Below are 26,864 nucleotides of genomic sequence, written 5' to 3'. Positions count from 1 at the left end.
ACAAGGGAGCCCCGCAGATCATCTCTAAGCCCCCTGCTGGCTATGAATGACATTCTTTAATTTTAGGGTTTCTCCTTCTGAGATGCCTCCTCCTGAAGTAGCCCTATTCATTCCTTGGGTAGTGCCAAAGGGTCAGAGGTCAGGGCAGAGATCAGGTTCAAATTCTGAATTTGCTACTTTATCAGCAGAGAGACTCTGGGCAACTCCTGTGCCTTCCTTGAGCCTCAGTTCTCTCATCTGTAAAAAGTCTGAACGCACTTTCCTCATAGGTTAGGTGAGAGCACAGGCCTGGCACTCGGCAAGTCCTTGCTAAATGGCTGCTGTCCTTATTTATATTTTTTTAGCTCTTAGCACACTGTGTGTATATCTTGATGTGGTGAGGCAGCTGGGAGAGGGAAGGCTCCATGAGTGTGCTACCCTGCACTGGGCTCAGTTCAGGGGTGTGACAGCCCCAGACTGGAGTCGAACCCTCTGTCACAGCCTAGGCTGGGACCTTTCCGAGTTCAGAGGTCAGCCAAGGCTTGAAGGTCTCTGAAACTGAGACCAGGAGTTCTGGGGGTGCAGAGTAAAGAGGATTCTGGTCACTCATCCTATGTCCCTTCTGGCTTTGCTGTGCCTTTTTAAAATCTCCAAACAGCACTGACCAACTGGAACAAAGCTGGCAGCTGTAAGCCAACAGTTCTCTTGCACACTCATTACAGGCCCCACCCCCAGACCCCAAAGTAAAGGTGCCACCAGACAGCCAAGGGTATGGCAAGAAGAGGGAAATCTTTATTTTGGTTAAAAAAGGTACAAGTCAGCAGACGAGCAGCCCCCAGCCATGGGTTCAGCAGATTTCTGAGGCCGAGCCTGGTTCCCTTAAGTTCCTCTGAAGAGCAAGGGGCAGTCCGGGCTAACTCAGTCCCTCAGTGCCTGGAGCAAAAGGTACAAGCACCTTCTTTGCATCCTACCTACCCTGGTTGGGAGGTGGAGGGGCCATGGGAACAGTGTCAAACCAGTTGTGCTTAAAACAGTTACCAAACTCGTTCAGCAGCGTCACCAACCCTCAACACCCCAGACAGCTCCCGAAGAAACCTGCTCAGCTCGACTATGGCTATGCCTGATTCTGGGGGGCAGGGGGGCAGGCTGTAAGGCAAGATTCCTAAAGAGGCTTGACACCTTACAAATCTGGGGAAGGGGAAGTAAGGGGGAAGAGGGGAGGGCGGTTTCAGCATAGTATTATACCATTGTGCTGACAGCTGCGTTATGGCTTTTCTACACTCCGGCCGGCATGGAGTGGGGATGGGGGCAGAGGCCAGCCCCTGCCCCCTAAGGGGGGGACCCTAGAGAGCAGGCTTGGGGGTAGACCCTGTAGGCACAGATGGTGGCAGCTGGGCCACAGGTTAGGCAGGTAGAGGTGCCGGGTGCCTGGCTCCCCCCAGGCCACTCCTGGAGAGGCAGAGAGCAGCAGTCTTCAGGAGGTCCTTAAGCCCCTGCACACACTGGAGATCCCGGGTAGGACAGCAAAGAAGGAGAAGAGACAGGGTTAGCGGGATTGGGAGGAAAGAGGAGGCCCGTAGGGGTGCCACAGCACCCGCCTCTTCCCCACAGACGGGCCAAAACTCGGCAGCAGGCAACGAAGCAGGAGAGGACACGGGCAGGTGAGAGGAAGCTCAGGAGGGACAGAAAGCCAGGACACAGTGTTAGTGATCAAGGGCTCCACCAGAACAGGCCCAAGCCCCTCGGAGCAGGTACGCCACCCTTTCTCAGTCTCACCCCTCACCGCCTGTGCCAGCTGGAGAGCTGCTGTGTACGAAGCTACTTCCTTATCCGGAGGGGGGCTGGGCTCTTCGCCCCGACCCCACGCCCCCATCCTGCAGCTCCGTGGGGAGCCCTCGGGACTCTGCCACCACCAACACACACGCCACATCACACACCAGACAGATGAATGGGATCCATGGAGTCCGCGAGGCATGCGATGAGGATGAGATGGGCGTGAGGGGGGTGGGCAGTGCTGGCTGACAGGGGACATATGGTCTTACCAGCTAACCCTCTGCAAAGGGGCTGTTAGCTCCCCTCAGGCTGTGCAGGAGATGGCAAAGTCCTGACAGGTGTCCTCCTGGAGGAGATACCAGAGAGGTGGGCCAGGGTTATGAGGGGTCTGGCTGGGTTCTGCTACCCAGATGGGGGGGTGGGGACCAGGAAGACTCAGGCTCTCAAACTGGAATCTACTGTCCCATAAACATTTTCTTAATCGAGTAGTCACTGGGGGCCAGAATAAAAAGACAGCAAGGAAGAACCCCTGAGGCAGGGGAAAGCAGAAGGGACATAATGGCCTCTTCTCACTCGCCTAGGGGGCCTAGTGGCAGCTCCCTCTGTTCTGCCTCCAGCAGACAGACTCCAGCCAGGAGAGAACTTTAGCCAGGTTGATGGGCTGCCTGCCTTCTGTCTCCCCAGGAAAGACCAAGTTTGACTGAAAGAATAGATGGCTGCCATTTGGGGCCTCAGCAAAGGGAGAGCAAACAAAAACCAAACCAAAGCAAATCAACTCTTAAAAACAAAAGTTTTATTACAAGCAGGAACAAAGAATACTGGCTTAAATAAAAGGCAGATGGGAGTCCCCTCCTCTAGCCGGTTTCCTCCCACCCCCAGTGCCACTGCAGCGTGAGTCAGGGAGCTAAGGCTGGACAAAGCTGTTCCTCCCAGAGGAGACACTCTGTGGCTGCCACTTCTCAGCTGCCTGTGACCCACTAGCCTCTGGAGCAAGGAAGGGCAAGATGAGGGGACATCCTATGTCACTTTCCAAGGACTTCAGCCCACTTGAAGGGCCAAGGAGGGGGATAGAGGGACAATTCCTATCTATTTTGACAAGAAACTATAGCTACTGGCTGAAGAGGGACATCCTCTGAGTTTCTGGCCTAGATTTAGGCCACTTTTCACTCGCCTCGGCCCACCCTGCTCCTTCTTTCCTTTTCTCTGCACAGAGGCCTCCAGTTGGCAAAGACTCCCTGTCCTCTAGCCCCAGGCACTGGGTCCCATACTCAGGGCTCAGAGGAGGGGGTGTGGCTTGTAAGAGGGCAGCCACTCCCCACAGCCATTACCCCATCCACCACACCCAGCCTCAGCCTGTCTAGGCAGATCCCAGCCAGATGCCTCACCTGGGGCCTGGGTGGCAGGGGTGGGGTTGAGGGTGGCTCAGTCCCCAGCCACTGGCTGTCTGAGGTCCCTGACAGACGGAAAGGTAGGAGGATGGGGGCTGAGCCACAGCAGGAGCCCGGGGGGCTCTTATAACCAATGTACATGTTCCCTGCCGGCATGGTTCAGGCTGCTCCTGCTGTTGCCAGCTGACACTGGAGGGGGATGACAAGGAGGGGGACAGCCCAGGGGATGTGGGGAAGTGGGAGCCAGCCACATTTGTACAAGGGCTAGCGTGTGCGCGTGCACACACACACACACTCACTCACAGCCAGAAGGTCTCTTTTAATAAACTTATTAAAACCAACTTGCCTTCCAATAACCCTTAAGCTGGCACTACACAGACAGCAATTTGGCTTTTTCTTCCTCCTTCTTCCATTTAAAAATGCTATGTAGAAAAGAGGTCTATAAAATTGTGCAAAATACCCAGCATTAATAAACCCGTTTCAAGTATTGCCGCGTGGGTATAACCTACCCATCCCAGATCTGATTTGGGAGAGAGATGGGGGGCCAGGCTGGGATCCAATAAAGGACCCTCCATGGGCAGAGAAAGGGCAAGCCCCCCACTTCCTAGTGTGCTGCCCAGGCATCATGCAGGAGCTGAGGTCTTGCCTGGCTGGCTGGCTTGGCTTCCTCTGACACAGGGTGTCCCCCTACCCACCCGCAATGCTGCCTTCTCTACTTAGAACCCAGGTCTATCATTACTGGCCAACTCCATATAAAAAAATAAAAACCAAAGAAAAAACAATGATCATCACAAAAAGAACGAAGGAGCTCGTAAACCAAAGCAGCCCATGGAAATGTCCTCTCCCACAGCCCGCCATCCAGGGCCGACTGCTCAGGGGCTGTGTTTCACCCCAGGACCCCGGCTCCGTAGGCTTCAGCAGCTTCCCCAAATGGGAGGCATCACACTCTGTCCACATTCTCACTCACACAGGGCTCGCCCTGGCAGAGAGACTTGGTGTGGTCCTCTAGGTGGCTTGGCCTTGGTCTCTATCCTGTCACTTCCTGCCACTGATCAGCTTCAGGGGGATCTCAGGCCCATGGCCATGGGAACCTGGGTTTGGGGAGCAGAGGGTACAGCCATGGAACAGTGTAGGGACAGCCACGCAGGTGGGAAATAAATACGAAAAAATTTGGGTCTTTGGCGGCTCTGCTTTGCTTGGGTGGAATGGGAAGGGTCCCAGCAGGTGTGGAGGGCGGCAGGTGAGCGCAGAAGGGCAAACAGGCCAGCAGGTGGCAAGTACTGAGCCTGGTTCAGGGGTGGCCTCCTACCATGCTGGCATCAGGCTTGGCTCCGCAGGCTGGATCGTCGCTTCTGATGGGTGAGGGCAACACGGTGTCAGACTGCACAAATCCCCTCCGGTCAATCAGGCTTCCAAAATACAAGGGGTACATATGAGGGCCCTGCCTGACACCAGAGTTCCAGACCGGGGGCTACATGGTAGAGTTCACAGCCCGGCCGGGGGAAGTCCAAGCCCTGTAAAGTCTGAGGAAAAAGGAGCTGTCCTCCCTCTAGAGATCAAGGCTCCTCCTTTCCAAAAGGGCCCTCCCTGCACTCTGGGCACCTGGCTTTCGGTCACAGAATTTACTCAGTGTTAATTCAAACTGACCCACCTTTCTGTGTGAGTGTCAAGAAGCCAGGCTGCGAGTGAGGGGAAAAGTAAGAATGGAAGGGCATTTGGAGACAGTTCAATTCCTATTGGTCCTACCCCCAGGCAGGACTGGCAGGAGGAGAGGGGGGCAGTGTGGGAAGTCTTGTTCCTACAGTGTCCACGCCAATTTAGCTCCCGGTCTGGTGCTCTGGCGCCCCCTGCTGTCAGAACGGATGGGGCGCTTCCTAGGGGGAAGGAATCACCAGGGCTTTTTCTTCCGCCAGGAGGGAGAATGGAGGTCCCACCCAGTCTGGCCATCAGCACCAGAAGGGCAGCGCGGCTCGAGTGACCAAAACATTAATTGTGGTTATCCCTGGGGAGTAAGATTACATGTGAGATCTAACACTCTTCCTTTATACATATATATGTATAAAACATCCCAGAGAGAGGAAGGGGTGAGAGAGAAAGAGAGAAACAGATCGGTTGCCTCCCTTACATGCCCAACCCAGAGTGATCAGGAACCAAACCCGCGATCTTTCGGTTTACGGGATGACGCTCTAACCAAATGAGCCACACTAGTCAGGGCATCTTTTTTATATTTTGTGCTTAATCTTTTTCTACAATGAGCATGTTATTAAAAATGAAAACTCTCCATAGAACTCCTTTATGTGACAAATGCCCTGAGTGCATTCAGCAGGGGATGGTGGACAGAGAGGACTGTGATGTGGAGAGAGGTCTGCTGATTCCAGAACCTCTTCCAAGAGGTGTGAACTCACAGGGTCACCCCATCTCACCTGGGAGGTAAGGGGCCGCAGAGCACAGCACAGCAGTTGGTGATAACACTTTTATGGCTGTAGGGATTGACAGAGGCCTCACCGCCCCTCTTACTGGACCACGAACCTTTGATCTGCAAGCAGGAATGAAGTCTGGGTCAGGTAACTCCCTTTGCTTTGCTTTCCTAGAAGGGAAGTCTAGAGGCGGGAAAAACTGGCGAATTCTGAAACCAATTCCAGCTAGACTATTGGAGGGGATATGTCTCTAACCCAGGCCATTCAGAGAGAATGTGGGGGACTTCTGGGTGTTGGGGGGCACCCAGGAGAGAGGAGGCAGCCCCAAACAGGACAGAAGACAGAGTAGAGCCAGCATAGCCTCCAAAAGGAACTTTTTGGGTGCATCCTACTTTCTCTGGCCAGTCACGTAAGGGGGAGGGCAGGACGAGGGCTCAAGCTGCCTGACTGTGAACCCTGGCCTCCCACTGACTCACTACAGGACCCTGGACAGAGCGTCACTTCTCTAAATCCTCATCTGAAAAACAAGGAACTCACTGATATCAACTCTGATAGTACTGCCCACCTCTAGCTCTGTGAAGCCGGCTATCAAAGGCACTGAGGAGTTTAGTAGTGAAGAACACTTGCTTGACTTGAATCCAGAGATTTCCAAATTTATGTGGCTATATCAGTCAGTCCTTTTTGCTTAACCCCTAGTGATATCCTACAGAACCAGCACCCAGGAAACCACCTTGGGAGATGACAGCTGATGTCATTTCTACTCTGTACCAATCACCCAGCACATGATACCTCATGTTAAGTTTTGTTTCCCCAAATGAGAAGCTGAGGTCAAGAAATGTATTTTTTGTTGGTTGATGGGCCTCGATGGCAGCCCTGGAATGGATGCTCTCATTTGCTTCTTTATTGTTTGGGAGAATGGGAAAGGGAGGTCAGATCCCTGGCCTAGAGCTGGGCACACAGTGAGTGCTCAAACAATGTTTGTTGTGGGGGTGAGGGTTGGAGGGTGGGGTGGAGAGGTCTGTAAGGCAGCAGATAGGGACAGTTGATGGAAACTCATGGTCCTGTCCTGGCTGCCCCCTCAATAAGACCCTCAGGGAGATGCAAGGACATCTGAGAACAGTCATATCTCTGCTGCCTAGAAGTAAAGCAGAGCACAGTAAGCACAGCCGTGGCTTCTGGTTGAAACCCTGGCTCTGTCCCTTCCCAGCTTTGTGACTTTGGGGCAAGTCACTCAGCCATCAAATGGAGAAAAAGCATCCCTGTTCCTTCTGCCTCAAAGTTGGCAAAAGGACTCAAAGAGATGATGGGAACTGAAAGAACTCTGCAAACAATAACGTGCTGGCCAAACGTAATGATTGTTAGGGCGCAAGTGCTGCTTCTGTGGGGTTAGGGAGAAAGCATCTTGGGACCAAGGCAATGTGGGGGCCTCAGAAGCCTGCACTGGGTCTCCCAGGGCCAAGTCACGAGCACTGGAAGGAGACGTCTGACTGCCCATCACCTCCACCCATGCTTCCCCGGTAGTCTGAGCGTCCGGGCCACACTGCTGCCACTCCAGCTCCTCAGCCCTGCCTCCTGCCCAGGAACAAGGGTTGCTCCAGCCTTACTCACATCTTCGTTAGTTGTCAAGTTGGAGGCGACGAGGTAAGTGTGAAACCCTGAGAGGCCCAGGATGGACCAGATGGAGAAGAAGCAGATCACCAACTCCAGCACAGTAAGCAGACAGTCAAGGATCCACAGCTGGGACCAGGGCTGGGAGCCTCCCGTGCCTGGGACCTTGTCATGTGCAGCCTTTCTCAGCTACCCTCCCCCAGAAAGGAAATAAGTCTGTAACCTTCCTATGGCCCAGTCATCACTTCTCAGCAGGATCACCTCCTGGGCCCCAAGAAGGGTTCAGGAGCTCACCTCAAGAATGGGATGAGCCCAGGGTGATGGACACGACATGGTCCAGGGAGCTTGGTGTCTTAAGGGAAGACAGGAACTGTGGCTCCTGAGAGTTCTCGGCCACCCATCCCCACAACAGCCCATTTAGAATCAGCTCAAGCCTGGGTGTGAAAAGAAGCAGCTGGTAAACTGGATTCCAGAGGACAGACATCGGCTCCACACCACTCCCCTCTGTTTACAGGATGAGGTGTGGGGACCCACCCCCGTGAAGGGGTCCCATTTCCCACGAGGGCTTCCACTGCCAGACAAAAGGCAAAGGATATCTCGCTGGTGTGTCCTTCAGAGTGGAGAGGAAGTTGCTTCCCTGAGCGCCTGGGGAGAAATAGGAGAGGACACAGCTCAGAGGGATGGTGACCACAGCCCCCCAGCCTGGCTGCTCCTCAGCTCGCTGGCCCTCTGCTCCTCCCCAACCCCACTGCCACTGCCAACTCACGCAGCGTCAGATGGGTGACCACGCAGGCGAAGATGAAGGCCGTCAGGAATGAGAGGGAGAGAATAAACGCATAGAAGAAGCGGTAGTTCCGTCTCCCTACACAGTTGCCCACCCAGGGGCAGTGATGGTCAAACCGTTCTGGGAAAGGGCCAGGGGAGACAGGTTAGTGCGGGGCTTTCCTGCTCCTCGCTCTCTGCAGCAGTTCTCAGGGCCTCAGACACCCCCTTCTTTCTGGTCTTTTGAGAACAGGTTCCCACTGCCCACACATCCTTCCCTGTCTCTTTCGTGGTGAAGGGTAATTCCCTCTTCATGTCTTGGCTGCAAAGCCACTTCCTTAAGAGAGTGTCCTCTGACCCCAGACAAGGTGGGGGTCCCCTGTTACCTGCCCTGTTGTCCTGGCACTTATCTTTTGAGGCAGTTTGTCCACGGTGTCTACATACTTATTTACAATTAGTGGACTGGCCAGTTATCCCTGCTCAATTTTAGCTCCAGGAGGGGGTGTATTGGCCTCACATTGAGCTACATCCCGGGTCCAGCAGTGCCCGCTACAAGGAAGAGCCACAAAAAGTATTTATTGCCCAGCCTATGACCCCAGCCATATACCAACAACCAGTGACCCCTGTACCTCAAGCTAGAACTAGAGACCCAGGGAGGGGCTAGGCTGCTATGTAACGAGTGGGGAGCTGGCATCAGAGGCCTAGTCAGAGGGCTGACCTCACACCAGCACCATGTCCTCACCAGACTGGTGAAGGAAGTCCCCTGTGGGGAATATGGGTCACAAGCCTGTTGCAGGCCTCACACCAAGGCCAGTACCCTTCAAAGTGGGTGGGCAGAGCAGACTCTCAGGAATGAATGATGCCCACTGAGTCACCCACCTCACTGCCTGCCATCATGGGGTGCTCCCCACTGTTCTCTTGTTCAGGGAATGCTGAGCCAGTGTGATGAGCTCACTGCTCTGGAGACTGTGCACAGTCACCATGGCTTAGGTCATCTGGGTCCTCTTGCGTATCATTTCCCTTATGACACCCTCCAGGGCACATCCTTGGTCTATCAGAGCTTCCCAGCCTCAGGAGAGCAAGGAGAGGGGACAAAACAGCCTCTGGTTCCCCAGCAACCACTGCAGTTGTGGGTTGGCAGCTTAGCTTCCAATCCCAGCTATAACCTCACCAGTTTGAACTCCTCTATTCCCAGGTTCTTGTCTCTCCCAAACCCTGGGAATCAGATTAAAGTCTTTCAGTATAGCTGGTCCTGGGCACTGCATGGTAAATTATTCCCTTTCTGGCCCAAACGTATCTAGAATGTTATTGTTCCAGTCTCCGGTACCTGGGACCTTGGACCTACTGAGGACCAGGCTGAGGCCTGAAAGAAGAAATCAGGGCTTCTCTCTGTCTGCCCCACACTTCAGAACTGGGTGGAAGGAATCCACCAATCCTGAGTTGAAGCCCAGATACCACTGGTTACACTCAGGCTCCTCCTCAGTCAGAGCAAATCTGAGTGAACCAGACTTCCTGTCCAGCACTGGATATTCCCGACACGCCGCCCTCCCCCCAGCCCCACATGAGTGACTCCCCTGTCTCCAGGTCTCCCTCTGTCTCAGGGCCTCCCATATCCTTCCCTGAGGCCCCTCACTTACCTACACAGTTGTCACAGACACTGCAGTGTGAGGTCCGGGGTGGCCGAAACATCTTGCAGGTGAAGCAATACTTCAACTTCACCATCTGCCCGTTGATCATCACCTCCCGGGTCCGAGGGGGTGGCCGGTATGTGGAACTGCCTGTGTTGTCTGAGGGTGGGAGGAGAGAAAGATGGGGGGGTGTCCAAGCATGGAGTCAGAAGCCCCAGATAGGAGGAAGCCACCTGAAGCCTCATAACTCTCCAGGGACCAAATGTTAGGGTAAAATGCCAGCCTACAGTGGGGACAATATTAAGAACTGCTGCCACTTACTGAGACTGTTACGTGTTAAAGCTTTACACACCTGCTCACACACAGCTGGCCTTACACAGCTCTGAGAAGGGCTATCAGAGAAGGAGACCCCGGTGAAGCTTAGTGAAGTTTATCTGCATCTGCTCAAGCCTAGATCCAGGTTTCAATTTCCAGGCAGTTCAGGACATGGAGGAACAAAGTAAATAACGCTATCAGGAAACAATCAGATCCAGAATTTGGGACATCAACAAGACCACTGGCCTGATCTCCAACAAAAGTCAGTCACTTAGAAAAAGACAGGAGGCTTGTATCCCAGTCTGCGCATTCCATGAGGCTATCAGAAGGAGCCCTGACACCCAACGGAGCAGCAAACCAGTCCACAAGCACAGGGAGACGCGAGGGCTGCCATCTGCAGGCAGCAAGAATCATGGCCTTGGAAAGGGCCACAGTCCGACCACACTATTGGTGGTTTTTGCCGTGCAGTTTAGAGAAGGCAGAATACTCTCTAGCTCCACCATTACCGCTAATATAAGTAATGCTTTTAAAATTCTTAGCTAATAAACAATTTAGGTTAAAAAAAAAAAAAAAGACTGCAGGATGGTTCTAAGTTAAAAGAGATTTAGGAGATGTAAACAAGCAATGCATGATCCCAGACTGAGGTCTGTTTTGAAAAAGAAAATAAAGCAGAGCAATAAGAGACATTTGGAGGTTAACTAGGGAAAAATAACTACAGACCAGAAATTTGGGAACTATTGATTTTCCTAGATGTGATCATGGAACTGTGGTTATGTTGGAAGCTGTCCTTAGATTTTGAAATATTCAAAATATTTAATTTTTAATCACATGTTAAAATAGTTACAGGTAAAGTATCTATGATGTCTATAATTTACTATGAAATGCTTTAATAAGAATTACACATATATTTGTAGATATGACACAAATAAGATACACTAGTGACAATTATGAAATCTAGATGGTGAATGTGTAGGAATTCATTGTACTAATTCTTCCCACTTTTCCGGATGTTTGAAATTTTTCATAATAAAAATTTCAAGAGGAAAAGAAATCTAGAGCTATATCATATTCATGGATTGGAAGACTCGCTATTAGAAAAGAATAAATTAACCTGTAGATTCAATATAATCCCAGTAAAAAATCCTGGGGTTATTTTGGTGGGGAGGAGAATTGATAAACTCATCTTCAAATTCCTATGGAAGTGCAAAGTGCTGAGAACAGCCTAGGCACTCTTGGAGAGCAAAGCAAAAGGATGTACACAACTTGATATCAAGACTTAGGACAGTCTTTGCTGAGGGTCACATTGAACTGCGAGTGGCTTCAGGAGTGTCTTTATTTATTTATTTGTTTGTTTATTTAAAAGATTTTATTTATTTATTTTCAGAGAGTGAGGAAGGGAGGGAGAAAGAGAGGGAGAGAAACATTGATGGGTTGCCTCTCACATGCCCCCAACTGGGGACCTGGCCCACAACCCAGGCCTGTGCCCTGACCAGGAATCAAACTGGTGACCCTTCAGTTTCCAGACTCGTGCCAGGGCAGGAGTGTCTTTAGGAGCCAGCAACATGGCAGAAGACATTAAGACCAAAATCAAGAACTATCAGACTGCCCCTTTTGATAGCCACTTCCCTAACCAGAACCAGACCAGGAGGTACCGGCAGAACTACCTGCTGGACATGCACTGTGAGAAGGCAGTGATTGCCTAAGGACTGATGTCTCCGTGTGCAAATGGTACCGGAGTGTGTACCAGTCCCTTTGCCCCATATCCTGGGTGTCAGTCTGGGACGACTGCTAGGCAGAAGGCACATTTCCTGGGAAGATCTGAACTAGCTGCACCCCACCTGTCCTCTGTCCTCTGTCCTCCATTCTTCTCCCAGGGAAGTGAAGGGGGACCTGGGTACATCCCGCCCTAGGATCCTGAATAATGGCTTACCTAATAATAAATACTTGTTGGAAAGGTGTTTGTTTTGTTTTAAAGACAGGATTAAAAAGAAAAAAAATAAAGCAAAGAAAGAAAGAAAAAAGACTTAGGATAAAGCTGTAATATTTAAGACAGCCTGGTTTGGGTGGAAGGGTACGAACACTGCCCAGTGGTACAGAAAAGAGCATCCAGAAGCAGACACAACATGCCTATGAGCATATGCTTAGTAACAAAGGCAACACAGCAATGACGTGAAGGAAGATGGTCTTCCCCCATAAACAGTGCTGAGTCCACTGGATATATAAATGGGGGGAAAATGCATCTGCACTCCTGTCTCCCACCAAACACACATTCAATTCCAGATGGATTGCAACTTTAAATGCAAAAGTTTGGAATGTAAGCCCTGACTGGTATGCTTCAGTTGGTTGGGTGTCATCCTGCAAAGTGAAAGGTCACTGGTTCAATTCCCAGTCAGGGCACATGCCTGGGCTGCAGGTTCTGCCTGGTGGGGGTGAGGCAACCAATCAATGTTTATCTCTCACATCAATGTTCCTCTCCCTCTCTTTCTCCCTCCCTCCCCCTCTATCCAAGAATAAATAAAATATTTTTAAAAATAGGAGAATGACTTCATGACTGTGAAGTAGACGAAGATTTCTTAAACAAGACACAAAGGGGATCATTGTAAAAGTAATTCGTTAAACTTCACAATAAGAACTTCTGTTCATCTAAAGATAGTACTTAAAGAATAAATAGGTGACATTCAGATTAGGAGATAATATTTACAATATCTGACAAAGGACAAAGGATTTGAATCCAGAATATATAAAGAAGTCCTATAAAGTCAGTAAGAAAAAGTCAGACAACTGAATTCAAATGTGGACAAAAGATTCAAAGAGGCATTTCATAAAGCTGCCCAAATGACTAATGAACATACAAAAGGGTACTCATACTCATTAGTCATCACAGAAATGCAAATTAAAACCACAATATGCTACCACTATACATGCACAAGAATGGCTAAAATAAAAAAACATAAAAAATCAAGTGCTGGCAAAAATGTAAAGCAAATAGAAATCTCATGCTGTTTGGCACTAACTACAAAAGTGCAATACACGCACCCCCAGCAATCGCAGTCCTACGTGTCTTCCCAACAGAAATGTGCATGATTTGATGTGAACCAAAGGACAAGCACAGAATGTCCACAACAGTTCTCCTAACAGCCAAAAGCTGGACCTACCCAAATGACCATCAATTATAGAATGGATTTTAAAATGTGGTATATTCCGCTCTGACTGGCGTGGCTCAGTTGGTTGGGTATCATCCTGCAAAGTGAAAAGTCTCCGGTTCAATTCTTGGTCAGGGCATAAGCCTGGGTTGCGGGTTTAGACCCCAGTCGGGGCACTAGAAGCAACCAATTGATGTTTCTCTCTCACATCAATGTCTCTCTCCCTCTCTTCCTCCCTCCCTCCCCCTCGCTCTAAAAATAAATAAAATATATATTTTTTAAAGTAGGATACTTGTATTCAACCTCGGCCAAGTGGCTCAGTTGGTTTGGAGTGTCAACCCATACACCAAAGGTGTGAATTCGATCCCCAGTTGGGGCATGTATGGGAGGCAATTGATCGATGATGTTTCTCTCTCACACTCTCACTCTCTCTATATATAAAGAAAAAAATATATCCTCAGGTGAGGATTTAAAAAAGTGTTGTATTCATTCACACAGTGAAATACCATTCAGCAATGAGAATGAATGAATCTTCAACTACATACAACAATACAAATGAATCTCATCAACATTGTGTAAAATGAAAAAAACCACACATGTAAAAAGACAAAAATAGGTAAAAGTAATCTATGGTATTACCCTTGGAGGGGTGACAGTGATCAGAAAGGGGAACAAAGGAAGCCTTCTGGAACTCCACTGGTATACTGTTTCTTGATCTGAATGCTGATTACATTCTCTCTTTTAACATATGGAATGCATATGATTTGCACAGTTTGGTAGGCACATCACACTTCAGTAAAAATCTAAAAAAGGAAGGTTCAAGGGCTCATCTGAAGTCATGTAGCTAGTATGCTGGCAAAACAGGAATCTGAACCCAGGTCTGCCATATGCAAAGCCCACAGTTGTACCCACTGAGCCTCCTGGTATCCAGGCCACAGAGGACCAAGTCCCCAGAGCAGTGGCTCCTTCCAGGACAGATTTCCGAGTCACATGGGGCCGCCTGTGGTTCCCAGCACTCAGCCATCACTTTCACTGGATCGATTCCCCAGATATCTCCAATTTGACCACTTGCCTCCAGTTATTATTCACTGAGTAAATACTATGTGCCAGGCACTCTTCTAGATGCTTGGCAGGCATCAGTGAAGCAAACATTCACATTTCCAGCCACCAGATAAGACTTTTGTTAGGCCGTTTCACCATCACCTCCACCAGTGTGTCTGAAGTAGAACTAAGCATCTGAGCATCCATTTCTCCCTTAAAACCCAGCAGCATGGTAAAGGGCAGGGGGACTGAGGCCAATGGACACACTCTGAAACCTGATTTTGCCACTGACTGGTTGTGTGTGAGGTTGAACTTCTCTGAGTCTCAGTTTTCTCATCTGTAAAATGGGAATAACAGATAGAATGGGGCATGAATCCTGGCTACACCTCTTATTAGCTGCGTTTCTCCTGATTATACCATTGGCTAGATGTGTGATAGGGCAAATCATTTAACCTCTCTGTGCCTCACTTTCCTCAATCGCTGAAATGGGCACAATTGTACCCAGCTCATCAGGCTGTTGTGAAGATTAAATGAGTCAATATGTGTGAAGTGGCATAAAGTAAATGCTTAAGAAGTGTGCACTGTTATTATTAGCTCAGAGAATTACTGAGAGAAAGAAGGGAAAAGGCATGGAAAAGAACACTTCACTAAGGGTCTACTACATGCTGAGCACTTTGCATACAATATCTTCTTTAACCCTGACAACATCCCATGTTAGGTTATCATTATCATCAGGTTACAGTTAAGGAGACTTTAAAGTGAGGTGAAGTGAATTGTCCAAGGCCACACAGCTAGTGAGTGGCAGAACCAGGATGTATAACCAAAATTCTGAAGTTTGAGGTTGAGGTCTTTTTATAAATCTTAAAGTGTTATCATGAGACTTATTTATCCCTGCTTGGTTTCTTATCTCTGCTGATGGCACAATCCAAGAGCTGACAGGAACCTCAAACTGCAGAATATACATTCCCAGCACCCAGCAGGTACTTGGTTAATGTCTCTTTGCTCACTGCCTCTGTTCCAGCCCCTTCAGTTTACAAATGAGAAGGCTCAGAGAGGTTAGGGGATTTGCCCGAAGTCACACAGCCAGTAAGTGGCAGAGGCAGGGGAACCCAGTTTGGAGTCTCTTTGCAGACACTTCCTTCGCCCTCATCCCTACCTGGCCACTTCATTCCCCACTTCCAACCCCCCACCCAGGCCAGCCCTGTATCATCAATCAGGTTAGGGACTCCCTGCTCCCAGCCCCTCTGCTTTTCAACTCCTCCTTGTATACACTGGCACATTCCTCTAAATAACCCCTTTGAGTCACTTCTCAGCTCAAAACCCTTCACTGGCCTCCCCTAAAAAACAAGATAAAGGACAAATTTCTTTTCCTCATATGAGGGTCTTTCACACTTGAGTCCAACCTCCATTCCTGGCTTTTCTCCAACTCCTCTTCCCCCACGAGTCACTGGAGCCCGGGGCTTCCTGCCCCTGCTCCCACCCAGCCCCAGCCCCTCCCTTGCCTTTGCTCACTAGGGCTTGCTATAGCCCTGCCTAATCTCTAGCAAGTTCTTTGACCACTTAGGCCTCAGGGGCTCTCTTGCCTTGCATGTAGCACCTGAACATGCTCACGCTCCATGCTCAAGTGTGACAGGACTGCTGTGGGTACGCTGTCTCCCTAGCCAGACTGTACACCCCTTGAGAGCAGGGACAGTGGGATACACAGGCCGTCCTAGGCCTGTGAACTATGAGGCAACAGGCAAAAGGGAAAGAAAAAATGCTTTGGACTCAGGCAGGCCTGGAGTTCAAATTGTGACCCTTCCATTTATGAGCTAGTGTCCTTCGGGAAGTCACTCGGCCTCTGTGATTGTGAGCCTGTCTTTGCGTCTGTAAAAGCAAACAACAACAACTACCTTGAAAGGTTGTGAGGATCAGAAACCATACACATAAAGGAACTGGCACCTGGTGAGCACTCACTAGAAGGTATTGTCACAAGGGGCAGCAAGGTACGGGGTCTGGGGTCTGAAACACTGGGTTCAAATACTGGTTTTGCTACCCATTTGTTACTTAGGAAGTCCTTTTACCTCTCTGAGACTCAGTATCCTCATCCATAGAATGGAGATAAGAATGTCTCGCCCTGGCTGGTGTGGCTCAGTGAACTGGGCAATGGCCTGAGAACCAAAGGGTCGTGGGGTCGATTCCCAGTCAGGGCACAGGCCTGGGTTGCGGGCCAGGCCCCTGGTTGGGGGAGTGTGAGAGGCAACCACACATCGATGTTTCTCTCCTTCTCTTTCTCCCTCCCTTCCCCTCTCTAAAAATAAGTAAATAACATTTTAAAAGAAAGAGAGAGAGAAAGTCGCAGTCTCATAGTGTTGTGGTGAGGGCTGAATGAGATGCCGCAAGGACAGCCGAGCACGGCGCTGGATTCATGGGAGCCCGGCCCTGACAGACAGCTCACGCCGTGGCCATGCTCGGGTGTGTGGGTATGAACCTTGGCCCAGCCACTTACTATCTGTGTGATGTGGATCAGGAAGCTTAACTTCTCTGTGCCCTCCTATAAAAATGCGACATAATCAACTCTACCTTGTTTTTTAGTGTTGCTAGGAGGGTTAGGTGAGAATACATTAAGTGGGTTTAGTCAAGTGTCTAGCACCTGGCAAGAGCTTAAGAAATATTATTATTATTATTGCTTTTTCTACATAACACTATATTCCAAACAACTGATTTATGAAGGAACTTCAGAATACAACCCATCTGCGAGTGAAGGACAGCCACAGATCGTCCTCAGGACCATCAGTTTGGGAGCACTTGCAGGATTCTCACAGGCCCTCCCCAGGGCAGAGAAGAGCCCAAGCCTCTCCTCCAAGGCAGGAAGGGAACTCTTACTAGCATGTTCCAACCTCAGGGCCAGGATTTCTCCACTCAGAGAAAGAGAAAGTAAAGCTCTGCACACCCAGCTTCCTCAGGTTGCCAAGAGCCAGAGGCAAAGGAGAGCAGTTGTCACACTGAAGCAAGGGTGCCACCCAGATGCTGAATGAAAGTAACCACCAGCAGGATCCTAAACAACTTGGGTTAAAGGAGGTTTTGTGAGGATGCCACTGCAGAGAGGGACCCCATGCAGGGGGAAGACAAGCAGCAGTTCCAGTGCTTTTTCTCAGGCCATTCACCACCCTGGACTTGGCCTCAGAACTCTCAACCTACTCTTCCCAGCAGCCACTACCAGTGGGAGCCTGTCAGTGCCCAGAGCAAGTCCATTTGCTATTCCTTACCACAAGGCTCAAGCCTCTTAAGTTTCGATAGAGGAAAACAATTTTCAAAGTATGCCGACATTCCCTGTCTCACTCAATGCACAGAAGTGCTCTGGGCTGGGCCCACATTTTATAGATGGGGAAACTGACTTCACTCCAACAGTGTAAGATAGGGCTGAAATTAGAACCCCTGTCTTTCAAGGCATTTGTTCATCCATTCTTTCAAACATTAACATCTACTATGCCAAGCTGTTGTACAAGGGCCTGGGGATGGCAGGTGAGGGGAGAAGGGGCAAGTATGTACAGATAAGTCAAATATGTTTGCTTTGGTTACCAGTTCAGAAAATAACATGTTGAAGAAAGGAAGAGAGTGGTATAAGAGATGCTATCCCTGCCCTAAGGGAATCTAAGATCCACTCCAGGGCTCTTTCTGCACTAGGCCTTTCCCCAGGAAGGCACCCTCCTGCTAGTTGGGCCTTCCTGCTGCCTTCCAGTGGGACACTAAGCCACTGGAGACGTGGTAATGGGGGGGAAAGGCTCCTTTCCACTGAATGGCCATGAGAAGCAAATGAGTCACCGGACAACTTCCTTCTGACCAAGGGGCCTGCTATGGGTCTCTGCACCCCAACCACAACCCAGAGAAGAGCAGGCAGGCATTCTGCCATCAGAACCTAAATGGCTAGAGCTGTGAATGAAGCCCAGTGGCTGGTGTGGAAGCCCTCTGGGACTGGTCATGACCTTCTGAGAAGGCTCTAGTGAAGGAAGCAGGGGAGATCTCTGTTCACCCTCCTGAGCCCTGCTGCCTTCTGTTGTCCCCACCTGCGGAGGAAACAACTGTAGGGCTGTGGTCTCTCCAGCTTCCAGGCCAGCTCAAGGTCAGTCACAGGGTGCAGACTGTGAGTGCTGGGTCACTGTAACCCCCACCTGACCATTTCTGTTCATTCCAGGGATTGATGCAGTCCCTGCCAATACGGGCTTAGTGGTAACCTGGAAATACAGGAAGAGCTCAGCCTGAGGGCAGAGTGAGCCGAAAATGGATAATTACAGTCAGTGTAAGAGGCACTGTGAGTCAAGCGTGGTGACTCTGGGGCCAGCCTGATCTCATTTTGAAACCTGCCCTAGCCACTTATTAGCTTGTGACTTTGAGGAAGTTGCTCAACCTCTCTGAGCCTCAGTTTCCTCATTGGGTAACATTATCAACATTGTAAGATGATGATGCGAATTAGAGATGACATAATGGAAAAATCGAACCCACAGCTAGTAAATAATGGTATAACTGGTGTCTAGATTCAATACTGTGAGAGTACAGAGGGCAATATGTAGGTTAGGGCAGGAGGGAGCATTCAAGAAAGCAAGCGCTAATTAAGCTAGCTCAGAAAGAACGATTCCCCGATTCCTCGGGCTCACCCGGGGAGAAGGGCATGGCAGTGAGCAAAGGCACAGAGGTATTAACTGCAGTGTGGCTGGGGGCACTGCAGAGTGGCAGGAGATGGGGGTAAGGGCGGGCTGGGGCTTGCCTTGGTCCTGCAGGCAAGGGCGCCTGGCAGACAGGCAACTTTTCAGGAAGACGGAAGATAGTTTGTTTCCTGGCCACGACACAAAGCAACCTTGAATCGTGTGATGAGAAAGTTAATTCCCCATCCCTTTTTTTTAAAGAACAAATCCTTTCCATTTACTTTTCAATAAATTTAAATACTTGAGAGGTACAGCATTATATGGATTCTGTGTCCAACGGCCTTGGCAGGAAGGTTGCGTCACAATTCAGCACCAACCATCCATTGTTTCCATGCGCACCAGTTACCTTTCCCCAGATGACTCCAGCTTTGTTCAGTTTGCCACCAGGAGTCACTGTGTTGTTCTTTGCTTGGTACACATAAGCACACCTCTTACCTAAATAGAACTCAGTTTCATCTCAAGCATAAACACCTTCAATTTGAAGAAGGCCTGTGTGCTCGCTCTGGTTCTGGAGACCCTGCTTATAGCCAGCAACCTTGGGCCACAGCTTTTCAGACATATTTGTCATCATAGAAGTCCCATTCCCTGCAGCCTCAAGATGGTGAAAAGAAGAAGGCCAAGTTATTCCCTTTTCATCCTCTTTCAAGCCTTTCATTCCATCAAGGGAAAGTCTCAGCTTTTAATATTTAATACCTGTGATCCTCAGGCCTCCAAGTGGCTGCTTTCAGCAGGCAACTACAACCACCAAAAATTCCCTGACATTAACAATGTTAATGGATTTGTTTTTATGATTATCTCCTATGCAGAACAAGTGGCTTTCTGCTTATAGGGGTGATACAGATTTTCCTTATAAACTACATTTAAAAGCAAGCCATTTAAAGGAAAAATACTAAAGAAATGAAGTTATACGGTGAGGTGCAGAAAGGGCAAAAGTCACAAAGGTTATACTCCACGGGCCAATCTTTAAGAAATGCTGCTGAGGGTGCTGTGAAGTCACCCAAATTCTGAGCCATGGAGGGCCAGGGCCAAATTTGCATCTTGGAGAGACAACCATGACTGAAGGAAGAGGCCAGGCTCCCCTCACACATCCTCCTGTGCTTGAACTCCACCCAAACTTGATGCTTTGACTCAATGCACTTCTCCATGAAGCCTCCCCATGTCCTCCAGGTAGAAGATAGTCCTGGTTTCCCCAATCCTCTTCCAAAGCCTGATCTCACCTGTGGCAGCCAGTCATACCTGTCTTTGTCCCCCAACACATGCACACAGGAGTCAGCATATGGAATCAACACATAAATGATCTAACTCATAAATGATCAAACCCATAATGCCTAATTGGGAGAAGTTCCATCTCCACCAATCACATGGGGGCTCATACACTGAGCCAAAGTCACTCAGCTGTCCATGAGGCAGCTGTCTAGGAAAGGCTATGGGGCCTGCCCGACAATTCCATAATGACCACCATGTAGCAAAGCACCAAGATGGCAGGATAGGGTACTTTAGGAATGTGTCATGGAAGGTGTGGCCCAACTGGGGTCACAAAGGCTTCCCAGAGTATGGGACACTTGAGCTGAGACATAAGGATACGGGGATGCAGCCATCTCAGAAGAGAAAGCAAGGGATGTGGGAGTCCAGGCACACACAATGTCTCTGCCCTCTGGCCTGTAATCACTTGCCTCAGTTTCTATGTCAGTACAGCCAGCTGTTACAGGATTTGAGGGGATAATGGATGGAAAGCCCTCAGCACACTGTCAAGCCCCACCCCTAAATAGAGGATTACTGTTGTCAGTATTACCTAGACAGCTCACGGGAGGCAGAGCATTCCTGGCAGCCAGACCCCTGAGCCCAGGCTGCACTGGACAATAATCCTGCCTCCTGATTAGCCCCAACTGGGAGGGAGGAGAAATGGGGCTACAGCTGAGCCTCCCCACTGCCAGGCAGAGTGGCCCAGGTCAGACCTTGGAGTTCTAACAGAGCAGAAACCAGGCCGAGTGGCCCAGGGGTACAAGGCGAAAGGAAGCTGGAGGAAGAGAGCAAGGAAGGGCATGGCTGAGGGAGGGCCTGGGCAGGGCATAAGACAAAGAACAGACAGAGCGAGAGAACATCCTCTCCCCTCCCATCAGCCACCCCTGCTGCTGTATAGAATTAGTGGAATGACTGCCTGTGATGGGTACAGCAGGCTTCTGACATTTATAGCCTATAGGTCTCTTCACGGCCAGCTGGGTATTCAAAAGCTTGTCTGAAAGCCACCCCATTAGGGGAAGGAGCCAACCACAAACCGGAAACTTGTGAGGTGTGCAAATACTGAAGTCACTTCTCAGTAGGAAGGAGCTGGGGTGGAGCAAGTTGAGATTAAGGCCCTGGTCCCCTGCTGCCCAGCCAGCCAGGAGAACCCACACTGTAAGGAATCAAGAGCCATTTGGGGTGCCCAGGAACACAGGTCCTTTCTGGCCATACTGGCCTTCCTGCCATTCTTCAAACACATCAATCTGTTTGCAATTTCAGGCTTTTGCTTTTACAGTTTATAGACCACATATTGCTGGTGCAGTCAATCATTCAGGGTTCATCTCTAGTGCCACCTCCTCCTAGAGGCCTCCCCTGACCACCTAATCTAGATTAGCCCGCTCGCCATACCTACTGTGCTCTTCCCCCAGGTCCCCACACAGCTCAACCCCTCATCTCTGCAGGTTTTTGCATCTTTGCTCAGATGTCACCTCATTCACAAAGCTTCCCTGACCACCCTATTTAAAATCATACACCCTCCCCCAGCTCTCATCCTACTGCCCTGATTTCCTCTTCTCTGTCTCACATCCTAGATCTTTCATTGCTGTTTACTGTTTTATCCTCCCCGCTGGAATGTCAGCTCTGAGAGGGCAGAGATTATTGTCATATTTGTTCACTGCTGTACTGCCAGTATCTAGAAGAGCACCTGGCACACAGGAGGGACTCACTAAATGTTTGATCAGTAAATGAATAAATGTATATGAATATTTAAGAGCAGGAGCTCTAGTCTGACTGCTTGGGGTCTCATCCCAGCTCTTCCACTTACTATGTGATCTTGGACCATTTACTTAACTTCTCTGAGATTCAATTTAATCAGTAAAAGGAGAATAACAACAGTACTTACCTCACAGGATTACTGAGTAATTAAATAAGATCATGAATATAAAAAGGGGAAAACAGTGCCTGGCATTCAGTACTATGCTGGCTACCATCCCAGCCTTCACCTGCTAGCATTTCTTGTTAACTTGCTCACTTATTTATTATTTGTCTCCTCCATTCTAGTGTCAGCTTCCACCTCTCTTATTCATACTGGACGCCTAGTTCCTAACATAGTTTGGGAAGGGAAATTCAAGCCTCCTTTCAAATCAGCGCATATGAACCTGGGGGACACAGCTTCAGTTGAAGTAGGAGCCTCACCGATCTGTTTCTCCAGGGCGGCTGCTTCACAGACGGTGGCCCGGGGCAGGATCCCAGGGTCGGTGAAACTTGTCTGTAGCAGGCAGCTCATGACGAAGAAGAAGAGGATGGCAGCAATGATGGGGATGGCAAGGGTCAGTTTGCGGGCCAGGAAGGGACAGCTAGAGAGAAAGAGAGAGAAAGATGAGCAGCTACCCAAGGGCTCCCTGGGGCACAGGGCACTAGGCAGGTGTTGTCATCCCAGCAGATATCACCACATTCTTGAAGAGAGCCTCTCCGAGGAGGCGGCAGCCACTCCCCCATCAGTGCCTGACATCACTAATTAATCTCTGCACTTTTGCCCTGAGCCATGGCAGATATGATAAGTAGATCCCAGTACTCTTAACCTCTACACTTAGCTGCAGCCTCAGAATCCTTCTAAACATAAAGCTTCAGGCAGCTACTACCAATTAATTGGAATGTCACTTGAGATGAACCATCCATGACAGTCAATCAGTCACTCACTCCACAAATATTTACTGAGGCCTTCTATGAGCCAGGCAATACCTTCAATAAGAAGCAGGAATACTGGCAGTGAATAAGACAGGAGTCCCCTGCTCCCTCAATGAGGCTAATGGTCTAGTGAGGAGAACAGATATGTAAACAGAATTGCCACAGAGCCTTGCAGGCTATAATGGTAAGGGGAAGGCAATAGAATAGTCAGGAAAACAGGCTGGCTAAGGAGATGCCTAAGCTAAAGCCTGAAGAATGAGTAGGATCAGCCATGCGAAGGGGGCTGGAGAAAAGCACAGTCCAGTCACCGATGTTGTCACCCAAAGGCTGGTGCCCCAAGTCGGTTCTGTCAGGCCCCTGGCCCCAGCTGGCGTACAGAACACCCTGTGCACAGGACTGATGTTGAGGCCCAACCACGTTATTAACCATTCCTCTGCTGCCTTCCCTCCCAGAGCCATAGCAGCACCCAATGGGGTGAGGAGCTGCTATCTGGGAGAGGAGTGGCCGCTGGAAGGCCCGAGTCAGTCAAGGTTCCAGGAGCTAACGTAATAGCAGGAAGCAAACTTGTCAGCACCTGCATGCTCTTTCTGGAGCCTCCATCGTTGGAGGCTCTGGCCTCCGGAGTGGCCCATCCCTTGAGGAGCAGGGACTGTCAAGGCCAAGGGCGCCAAGTGAGACACATTCTCCTCCAAATGCCTCAGTACTCCCCAGATCCGAACCTCAAACAGACCTGAACCCTCCATGTCACTCACATGACAACTCAACCAGTTCATGAACAACCAGAATTCTGGGGGATGGAGAAGACTTGAAATCAGAGACTTGTAGAGCTCTCAGAAACACCAAGTCCCAACCCAGGTTTTACAAAGGGAACTCCAAAACTCACAGCCAGACCCAAGGTCACCCAGCCAGTGACAGTACTGAGGTCTTCGGGCTCCCAGCAAATGCTCTGTCCAGTCATTCAACAAATATTTAGTGTATAGAGTGCCCGCTACACACCAGGCTCTGTTCTGGGCCCAAAGGATACAATAGTGAGGAGAATAAAGTCTTGCTCCCACAGAGAAAGGTACAAAACAACAAAAAGTATACATATGGCATGTCAGGTGAGAACAGGAAGTCGGGGCAGAGAGAATGTGGGGCAGGGGCTCATTTGCTACATTATATGCGTGGTCAGGAAAAGAGAGTGGAGAGTGAGCCATGAGGCTCCTACATTAAGGTGCAAGGACCTGGGGAAGGAGTGGGCAAGGAAGCCAGTATGACAGAAGGGGAATGCACAAGGGTAGCAGGAGGAGACCTACACGAGGAGGAAGCCTGTTATCAGGCCTTTGGCCCTAATCCAGAGAGCCAGGGAGGACGCAGGTCTGATTTACAATTAGAGGTGCACTCTGGCTGCTGTCTGGGAGGAAGCCCGGCTTGGAGGCCTGTGCAATAATCCGCCAAACCAAACAATGGAGCAAAACCATTCTCAGCAGGAAGGACCGAGAGAGCCACGTTTCCCTTTCCCCAGGGCAATAGGTGAGCATAGCACCTCTCTTCCTCCACACCTTCACCAACAGCATTCCCATCATGCCAGCTGTCTACTGAGCTTTTACGTCAGTCTAGACCGAGGTGAGCTCTTGAGCCAAACCCAAACCCCTCTTGAGGTGTCCACCACCCCAAGTAAGGTGGAGCAAAGATAAAGACAAGATGTTTTACAAGCTCTCCCTGAACTCAGAAGTCCTTGCTTCCTCTCTCTAGGGAACAAGTCTGTCACCAGTGAAGATACCCACTCAGCCCAGAGAAGGTCCTGCTTCTGAAATGACCAAACACCATACCACACGTCACAAGGCCAACCCATGGCAAGCACTGCTTCCTCCTGCCCTCGCTGCAGCCTGGTGGGAAGACCCGGGCAGGATAATGGAAAACACACCCGTGTGGGCTGTCTCAGCAACACAGATCTGAAACTCAGCACAGAGCCACCGAGGGTTAGGGGGCACTGCTGGGGGCTCCTCAGAGCTTCTGCCTGCTAAAACTATCCCGGAACTTTGTATCCACCCTGACTCAGAAGGGAAGGGTAAAAGGGAGAAGCTAAGTGGTAGAACTCCTCACCTTGCTTCAAGGGGAAACCCGCTCTGGCCGGGTGGCTCAGTTGGTTGGAGCGTTGTCCCTATACACCAAAAGATTGCGGGTTAGATTCCTGGTCAGGGCATGTAGGCAACTGATCAATGCTTCTCTTTCACATCGATGTTTCTTTTTTTTCTCTCTCTCTAAAATCAATAAAAATATCCCCGGGTAAAGATTAAAAAAAAAAAAGGCAGGGGCACAAAACCCAAGGTTGCAGATACATAATCCGGCAGCTGGAAAGGGTACCTGGGGGCTAGTGTCTTTGTGGCAGCCTCAATCATCATGGCCACAGGCCCCGGGGAAGGGTTTTTTGGCAAAGACAACAGTAACAACATCAGCCAGCATTAAGTTCTTGTTACAGGCTAAAAGCTAAGTGTGTGACTTCATGCCACCCTCATGACAACCTTCGGGAGCGGGTACTGTTATAATCCGCATTTTACAGATGAGGAAACTGAAGCTCTGAGAGGTAGTGACTGCCCCAAAGTCCCACAGTTTGTGCGTGGTAGACCTGGGATTTGAACCAGGTCTCTTGGCTCCAGAGCGGCCTTCTTAACTACACTGTATAATGAAGTAAGATCACGAAAAAGAGAGGGGACTAGGATGGGGAAGTGAAGTTCATACAACATGGGGTGGGTATGTGCGTGTGCATGTGTGCATACAAGGAATCACGTAGCAGGTGGCTGAAGCTAGAGACCAAGGGGAGGGTGAAAAACTTCTGATACAAATACATGATCCTGATAAAATGATGGGTATCCACTCCTCATCCATAAACTGGGGGTACCATGTGGGCCAATCCTGGGGATACGAAGAGGTTAAAAATCACAGGGGCAAACATGACCTGTCACACAAAGTACTATGGACTCTACTAAAAAATAAAGAGGCGCTACAGCTATTCCTGTCATGGAACAGGCCAGAGGGATGATGCTCCAAATGTTAAGAGGGTTAAGAAAACCAGGAGGTCAGGAGGTGGGGGGCAGGGGCTTGAGAGAAGTCTGGTGGGGGACAAGAGGAGACTGAGGAAGGGCAGAAAGCTCTGGAGAAGCTAAGGAAGGTACTCCAGAGTGAAAAGGGGGCCTGAGAGGCCCAAAGACATTTGAGGGAAGACTGCCTGAGGACCCAGGCAATGAGGAAGAAGCATGGGGAGAGGATCTGAGAGTAGCGAGATGACCAAGGGGACCTTCGAAGGACCCTGAAGGGAATGGGGAAGATGGCTAGGAAATCTGTGGTGAGGAATATATAGCCAAAGGTCATGGAAGAAACTCAGAAGTTACCTGGAAAGAATATAAAGAAAAGATGCTTCGAGAAGTCAGAAAGGACCTGGACAGAGCCAGTCCTGGGGATCTGTCCAAGGAGAGGGGAGGGCGGGGGGCAGATTCTGAGAGGATGGGGGTCAAGGGACACGGGAGGGCACTGTTGCTGGCACAGGCAGGGTGCCAGGGAGGAACGGGGGTGCTAGGATGGGACCACTGAGGGTGAGGTGGCTGGGAGGGCGGGTGGGGACCACGGAGGAAGGATAAGAGCTGTGCAAGGTGCCGGAGAGGCCTGAGGGCAGACTCAGCACAGGGAGGATGCAGGCCCCGGAGGGGCAGGGAGCGGAGGCTGCCGGCAGGTGCTGGGAAGGGTGGAGGCCCGGGGAGGTGGGTCAGGATGGGTGCCCAACGGGGCCCTAGGGTGGGGGGCTGGGGTACCTATCAGAGGCTGGGGAAGGTGGGGTGCGCAGCAGAGGATGGAGGAGGCTGGAGGGGATGGGGCGCTGCCGAACTCACTCAAAGACGAAGAAGAGGACGGTGGTGGTGAGGATGAGCAGCAGCGTGAGCGCGAAGACGCCGCCGTGGCCGGCCAGCATGAGGCGGCCGCCGCAGTAGAAGCGGTTGCGGCCGGGGAACACTTCCCACTTGCGCCGTGGGCGGTGGCCGATGCTCCCGCTGCCACTCCAGCGCGGTGCAGTGGCGGGCGGCGGGGGGCCCGGGCCCGGACCAGGGGGCGCGGCGGGGCCGGGACGGCGCGCCCCGGGGGAGACGGGCGGCGGGGCAGCCCCGGGGCTGATCTGTTGATACTCGCAGTCCTTCATGCGGCCGGCCGCGGGCCTCGGCTGCGCGCCCCGCGGGCCGGCCGCGCC

General features: G+C 50.5%; 1 protein-coding gene and 2 pseudogenes across 5 annotated transcripts; 1 reads left to right on the top strand and 2 right to left on the bottom strand.

The window, feature by feature from the left end:
- Window positions 1-749: 749 nt before the first annotated feature.
- Window positions 750-26,864, bottom strand: ZDHHC18 (zDHHC palmitoyltransferase 18). 5 transcript variants are annotated; one of them, XM_090268867.1, is made up of 10 exons: window positions 26,512-26,864; window positions 22,154-22,314; window positions 9,565-9,714; window positions 7,932-8,069; window positions 7,762-7,810; window positions 7,166-7,268; window positions 5,564-5,676; window positions 4,450-4,549; window positions 2,022-2,098; window positions 750-912 (listed from the first exon to the last, which is right to left on the bottom strand). In XM_090268867.1, the coding sequence occupies exons 1-9, from the start codon at window positions 26,814-26,816 to the stop codon at window positions 2,057-2,059; spliced, it is 1,161 nt and encodes a 386-aa protein (XP_090124993.1). In that variant the 5' UTR covers window positions 26,817-26,864; the 3' UTR covers window positions 750-912; window positions 2,022-2,056. The 5 variants fall into 5 exon arrangements, with proteins under 5 accessions (XP_090124993.1, XP_090124991.1, XP_090124995.1 ...); XM_090268866.1 differs by lacking the exon at window positions 750-912 and adding an exon at window positions 1,416-1,481; XM_090268865.1 differs by lacking the exon at window positions 2,022-2,098 and having other exon boundaries at window positions 750-1,481.
- On the top strand, window positions 11,355-11,819 carry LOC150014419 (cytochrome c oxidase subunit 6B1 pseudogene; annotated as a pseudogene).
- Window positions 18,970-19,295, bottom strand: LOC150014418 (large ribosomal subunit protein eL33 pseudogene; annotated as a pseudogene).

Source organism: Furipterus horrens, unplaced genomic scaffold (assembly GCF_987537825.1).
Source record: "Furipterus horrens unplaced genomic scaffold, mFurHor1.1.pri manual_scaffold_3, whole genome shotgun sequence".
Lineage (NCBI taxonomy): Eukaryota > Metazoa > Chordata > Mammalia > Chiroptera > Furipteridae > Furipterus > Furipterus horrens.
The sequence above is the reverse complement of the archived record's forward strand: the minus strand, read 5'-3'. Positions and strand labels throughout refer to the sequence as shown.